The sequence below is a fragment of the Magnolia sinica genome, chromosome 4 (assembly GCF_029962835.1).
Source record: "Magnolia sinica isolate HGM2019 chromosome 4, MsV1, whole genome shotgun sequence".
Taxonomy (NCBI): Eukaryota; Viridiplantae; Streptophyta; class Magnoliopsida; order Magnoliales; family Magnoliaceae; genus Magnolia; species Magnolia sinica.
Genome location: NC_080576.1, coordinates 60,298,080 through 60,305,031, shown reverse-complemented (window position 1 = coordinate 60,305,031; position 6,952 = coordinate 60,298,080). Strand labels below are relative to the sequence as shown.

Sequence of the window (6,952 nt, the reverse complement as noted above, 5' to 3'; positions counted from 1 at the left end):
TATTCCACCGGTTAAGAAGTCTATGCGTGATCATATGCAGGAGAATAATTACACTCCACCGATTAAGAAAATAATACATGATTATTAGAGTGAGAACAATTATCACCCATCCAGCAAGAAGAAAACAATAGGTGATTATATTATATGTGATAACGCATACCAACAACAATCAAACTCTCCCACATATGACCCGTATGACTATGATTAGTGGAAACATCAAAATTGGAGAGATGAACCAACAATTGATTTTAATGACTACTCCCTTGGATCCCCTACTTATGAGATTAAACTGGAAACAATCCAATAGGAGTCCATTCAGAAATACATGGATGCTCAAGAACAATTCAACCAATATGTCACACAACATTTGCTGACATTAGAAATTCATTATAAGTGATTGAATCCTCCATTCAAAGAGCTGAGTCGCACCTCAATGAAGAGGAAGAGGCTAGTTTATCCCAGCCTCAACCCAATCCAGAAACACAATGCGAGGAGAGTGATTCCAACTTGCTTGTGGAGTATACTGGATTTGAGAATGAAGAGATGGATTATGTTCATGAGCATATGGTTCAGTTTTCTGAAGAGTCGATCTCGATGATTGTCCAAATTAATGATCAAGAGATACAGGTATTTTTCAAACATAGTGATAGTGACCTATATGACACGCATGATTTAAATGTGGAGCATGAACCCCTTTTAATTGAACCTCACAACTCTTTTGAGGCGTGCTCGGCCCACTCCCCTGATTTAGATTATGATATGATTAGGGAGATGGACGACTTGCTTGATACGACTCCGGTTTTTGAAACTAACCAGTGGAGGCCACCATTTGAGTAGTCATCCCTTGACAATACAAAACCTCTACTGATTAGTATCAAGGAACTGAGTCTTCACTTTAAATCTTCACTTAATGATCTACAATCTGTCTATGCAGGGTAAGGTGAAATGTATCCGGTAATGATTGCTCTCACTAAGATGAAGAGCAAGAGATCATGCTTCCCTCTATTTTCAAAGACAATGATGGAGTCTTTGGGCATATCATCACAAACCTCAATGTGCAAGACAAGCCCCTCTCAATTGAATCTTTCAACTCTCTAGAAGATTACTTAACATATTTTGCAGATTCTAATGATACCATAATACAAGACATAGTGAATGCCTTACGAGACAATACCTCGGTAGTTGTTACTGACCAAGGAAACTCTTATTCTGAAGAACCTCCTTTCACAGATCCTAAATGTTTATCATTAGAAGTGGAGGAGATGAAAATTAAAACGAAGTTTGAAAATTCAGAATATGTTGAGACTACACTGCTTAACGAGAATTTTTCTAAATTTCACATACTTGTAGTCTCTAATTCACCATGTCGTACTAACATGAAAACTTTTTCTGTCATAAGTAAATCATATATACTTTGAATACCTCAGGGGATTAAGCGAAGATTCTTTGATGGGGTGCTTAAATTTCTCTGGACATTCATATTACAGGGCATCCAAGCCTACTGCAAAAAAGGCTTTTTGGATAATCTTATTAAGAAACCTACTGAGAAATTTATCAAGATACCGGCTGGAGGAGGAACCTAGATGCATGATTGAGTAGCTTTCCCTTGCTTTCATAGTTTAAAATTAGAATGTATTGCTTTCATAGGATTATAATAGTTTGTTTAGTCTTTGTGATTACCCATTTCATGTTGAGATCCATGGCAAAGACTCAAATTTGCTTCTTCAGGTACTATCTTTCCATCACTACTCCTTTCTTTTCATTACCTCGTGTGCATTACATGCTTATATCTTTTACATTGAGGACAATATAGATTTTAGGTTGGGGGTGTGGATTAAGTAAACTAATTAGTATTTTCTTAGTTTTTGTGGCAAAATTTTTTAAAAATTTCAATTTCTCAAATTAAAAACTTATTCAGAAAGCGATAGTTTGTGCGCTTAAGAATGCCTTAAGTATGATGATTAGATGGAGATTGCATTTTTGAATTGTTGGAGTTTAATCAACTAAGTAATTTATTACTAAAGTTCCTTCTATTAATCGATTAAGAGGAAATTTCGATACCATGTTGACCTAAATCACAAGACACATTCGATTTTCTTTTTGTGAATTATGCTAAAATTTCTGATTATTAGTATGTGAATCATTGATAGATGTTGAGAATTAAGTTTGGAGAATTTTATCCTCCTTAAAAGATGAAAAGAACCAGTGAGATAGACAAAAAGGTCATGTATGATGAAAATATTGTAACAGAATGAAAAATAATGGAAAGTCTGAAAAGAATGAATAAATAAAAAGAGACCATCGATATAAAATAAAAAAAAAAACTGAAAAAAGAAATAAAATGGGATAAGTTTGGAATCAGTACTTGATTATTCAATTAATCTTGAGGTGATAAGCATGGCTGATATTATGTAATGATAGTATATTTTTATGGAAAGTAAGGTAGAATTTACTAAGCACGTTAGAAAAACTTGATATATGAACTTATACTCTTAAGTGATTAATGAAGAACCTAATTGATTGATTGCTCGTTTAATTTGGATGTAGGTCTTCAACTTTTCACTTTGCTTCTTGGAATTATACTCATTCATTCTTATTTGCACAAAAAGATTGTTTTCTGAAAATGGTTTGAGTATTGAGATTTGAAAATTATGTCACTCATGTTTTGCTCGGGACTAGAAAAATGCTAATTGAGGGTATGTTGAGTGTCAAATATTGCATATTTTTTCCTATTTATATCTTGGTTTTATGAATATGATAATGCTTAATGGTTTATTTTATACATGTTTATATTGTAAGGTGAGTTTAAGAGCTTGGATTGAAAAGAATGCCAAAAGCATGGATTTAATGCTTAAGAATCACTTAAGCAAGGAGTGGATCTTAGGATACTAAGATTGAAGATTTTAAAACCTCAAGATCTAAGAAAACCAAATAAAAAGAACGAAAAAAGACCCACCACCAAAAAAATGAGAAAAGGCTATGAACCATGTTAGTTTTTTGCTACATATATAGACCGTAACTATATTACTAGGTTTAATCCAAAGCTAAAAAATTGCTACACCATTGCTGCTACACCATTGCTTCATTAAAAAGTAACAGTTGTAAGGGGCTCCATGGGGCCCACTAGAATATATATTCTATCCAAGCTATCCATCTGTTTTAAAATATCATTTTATCATGAAACCAAACAATCAGCTAGATCGAAGGCTCAAGTGGACCACACGGTAGGAAACAATGAAGATTAAATCACATGTGTTTCATATGGTGTGGTCCACTTGGGCCTTCAATCTACCTCATTTTTTTGATAATGAAGTAAAATTAAGTATTAAAATTAATGGACGGCATGGATAAACCATATACATCATGGTGGGCCCCACGGAGCCCCTGACCGGACCGTCCATGGTTTCGTCGGGATAGGTACCCAATCTGCGCGCACGCTGAAAGAAGCGCTGCGCCCAGAAAACCCATTCCTCTCTCTCTCTCTCTCCGTTCCCTTATTTCCCTCTCTCCCGATCTCTGTTCCCGGTCGATTCTCCTCTTTCCCTCCCTCCCTCTCTCTCTCTCTCTCTCTCTCTCTCTCTCTCTCTCTCTCTCCCGATCTCCTTTCCCTCTCTCTCTCTCTCACCTGCTCCATCTCTCTCATTCTCATCCCTCTCTCTCCAATGCATCTCCGCCATCTCTTCTATCTCCCTCACATCATCTTTTTTTCTCGGACCTCCATTGCAACAGCCATGAAGCTCCTACCCGAAGCAAATACACACCATTCGAAAACTCCTTTTCATATTTTTTAGGCATCTCTTCAAATCGAAGGAATCTGAGGCTCCTCTCCATAGCTTTGATCTCTTCCTCTCTCTATATCTTTTTTTCCTCTCTTTCAGATTTCATGCATGCTAATTGTTTGATGAAATGGCTCAAGATCCAGTCCTGAGCCTGACCTGTAACCCCCAAATGCCACAACCAAGCACATCTCAACCCAAATTGCTCATTGGGGGTGATCCAAACTGCCCTAGCTATCACACTTGCAATATTGGCTTTCAATCTCATAGGTACTGGCCCTTTTCTAGAGTAAAAGAAAGGCATCTGGTGAATTCAGTCACTTGCAATGAATTTTCAGATGAGTATGGGACCTTTTTGGCTATTGTTATATTTGTGCAAATCCTGTATTCCTAGTTGTTGAAGCGAATATGATACTAAATCTTATATCTTTTGAATTCACAGATCTAAAGTTTTATTAGTCTTGCATTAACCATTTTGTAAATGTTTTCATCAGATGATGAACGATTAGCCCGGTTCGAGGCATAAGGGTAGCGATGATGGAGATGCTCCGAAGGGCCATTTCCTAATGCTCCAAAGGTTCTACAAGACATCTGTTTTAATGAATCTGACTGTGTAATAGTTTTCTAAAAGTGCCACTAAACAAATAGGATTATTCATATTGAAAAACTATGCTTCTTACTGTGAGTGGTCTAATTTGTACTTTGGAGAATTGTGGTTCTGGTTGTGAGTGGTCTAAATTTACTCTCTTTGTTCAGGTGTCGTGGATCAATGAATTAGCAAGCGCTTTCTGTTGATATCCTTGTGAGTACCTTGTTTTTGTCGTACTATGTTCAATAAATTTTGTTAAGCTTTGCCTCAGCATTCAGATGTTCTTTTTCAGGCAATTGTCATGGCCTTGGGTGGAGGATGGAGAACTGACTTTACCCCAATTTTTGAGGTGTATAGTTGTTGCAAATGTTTTATTTGGTTTACTTTTGTTGTTTCATGTGTTTGTGCTGTTGTTTGTTTTTCTGGTTGTGAGTGTTGACCTGCCAGTGGGTTTCAGGTGTATAGTTATTGCAAATGTTTTATTGTATGTACGTTGGTGTTGTTTCACATGCTTGTGCTGCTGTAGGTTTTTCTGCTTATCAGCATTGAGCTATGCAGTAATTTTCATTTCCAATTGTGAGTGCTAGAGTGATGGATTAAATGATTTTGTTCTGGTCTTTCCTCTTGAATAATTTTGATTGGCAGTTTAAAATTCTCAATGATGTGTATCAAGTTGATCTGCTTTTCCTTTTCTGTTGACCCACTATGAATTTGTATCTTCCTCAATTGCAGTTTTATATCATTTAGGATTAATGGAGGTTCCCCAGGATGGTTCAACCCAACTGCCCGACCAATTGCTAAGGTGGAATCAGTCGTGTTAGTGGTGTCTTATACGATTGTATATGCGTTGATGCAGTAACATATGCCATTTTGACAACATGTACTGCAGAAGTTGATGGAAACATGACAACTGAGCTGAGCTGGTAAAAATTCCAAATAAGATGATGAAAATAAAATAGACAGGGAATTGAGGAAAAGAAGTGGAAAAAAGAAGCAGAAGTTAGAGAAATGTTTGCTGAAGTTTGGATCTTTGGTTTTAGTCCTAGATGCAAATTCAGGGCCAGGAGTTGTTAGAAGGACCCAGGCATTGGCTTTAGGATTATCAAGAGTTTCCCAGAAGGCTTGGAGGTTTCCTACCTGCACAATCTGGCACTAGATGTGGGAATGTTCCTTGATTCATTGCTCTAGATCATTGGTAAGCATTTTGCAGTTCTAGGAGGCAAGTTATTGACTGACTAGAGTGCGCTACCTCCTTGCAAGATGATGTCAATATGTATATGTTTGATTGGGTACAAGCTCATTGCATGTCGGCATTGTGTTGTATCAATTAGTGTGCAATATGTCCTTTTTTGGTGGGTACCCAGATTCCTTTTCTAATTCTAGGTCCAATATTGGCAGTGATCTGTATAGTCCTCTTGTAGAAGATTTTAAAACTCAGTTCAAGAGAAACATGTATGCTTTGGGATGAGTCACTGTCTACCTGGTTGGTTTCATTCGTCGTTGAATTGCACACTGAAACCGAGTTTTGAGAACCTTGCTTCTAGCTGAGGGGAAACAGTATGAGAACCATAGACTTGGTCCGTTGGTCTTGAAACATGTAAGAGTATTTTAGAAGTTCCAATGTTTTTTGTTGACTCCTGACTCACTTTATAGTTTATACTACCAGATGTATTGTAGATTGATTTTTTCTCTCCATTTTACTCTTTGAATGCAGTGGTTATTAATCACTGGTTATTTTCCTAGGCCCATTCCAGATAGTAAATCACTGTCTTATGTCTAACTTTTCAATTATTTCCTATTGGTTCCAAAGGTAGGAGAAAGCTTTTCTTATGTTTTCTGAGTTAAGCATTTATGCTGGCTAGGCTGATGCTAGGCCTTTTTAATGGTTATGCACTTGCAGGTAATTTCATAGAATTACCAAGTTCTCTTACAGTCACTTTACTGTATTTTTTCTGGGTGCAATCTGTAGGCATAAGCAATCAGTTAAACAAATAGGGGCCCTATGCTTACTAATAATTGCTGCCATTCTTCTAAGCTTTGGAGAAGGTTCTGGCAGGGATTCTAGTGGCAGTAACCCAGATCAAGTTCTCTTTCATGGAATCATTCCTGTTTTAGTTGCTTCTGTGCTCTCTGGTCTGGCTTCTTCTCTATGTCAATGGGCTTCTCAGGTTAGACTCCTTTACATTCCTCCATTTTCTCCATTTTCTTTTATCCTTTCTATACTGTTCCTTTTGGTGTACGTGAAGAAACACAGCTCATACTTAATGAGTGTGGAAATGTCTATAGTTGGAAGTCTGTGCTTATTGGCAAGTATGTCTAAGTCTCCTGATGGAGAAGCCATCAGATAGCATGGGTTTTTCATGGCTGAACCGAATTGACTGTGGTATTTGTCTCCTCTATCAGATTTTCTCCTTGAAATACTATTTAATCCTTGGCCCAGGGATACTTACTGTATAAGCCTTGAATTTGTACAAGTGGGGCCTATGGTTCAGTCTTTGAGACCATTGCTATGATGGGACGCACAGTGGATGGACCATGCCCCAAATATAGCAAGATTGGGAAGACCCACCAACCCAAATTCGACATT

At 37.2% G+C, this 6,952-nt stretch overlaps 1 protein-coding gene across 1 annotated transcript; it reads left to right on the top strand.

Moving 5' to 3' along the window:
- Nucleotides 1-5,268: 5,268 nt before the first annotated feature.
- On the top strand, nt 5,269-6,713 carry LOC131244155 (UDP-N-acetylglucosamine transporter ROCK1-like). Its single transcript, XM_058243804.1, has 2 exons — nt 5,269-5,288; nt 6,335-6,713. Exons 1-2 carry the CDS (start codon nt 5,269-5,271, stop codon nt 6,711-6,713), a joined length of 399 nt encoding a protein of 132 aa, XP_058099787.1.
- The last annotated feature ends 239 nt before the right edge of the window (nt 6,714-6,952 follow it).

Excerpts from the sequence above, each read along its gene's own strand:
- LOC131244155 (XM_058243804.1), top strand. The coding sequence starts at position 5,269 with ATGACAACTGAGCTGAGCTG. Across the intron at positions 5,289-6,334 it reads ATGACAACTGAGCTGAGCTG|GCATAAGCAATCAGTTAAAC; the intron begins GTAAAAATTCCA and ends TGCAATCTGTAG.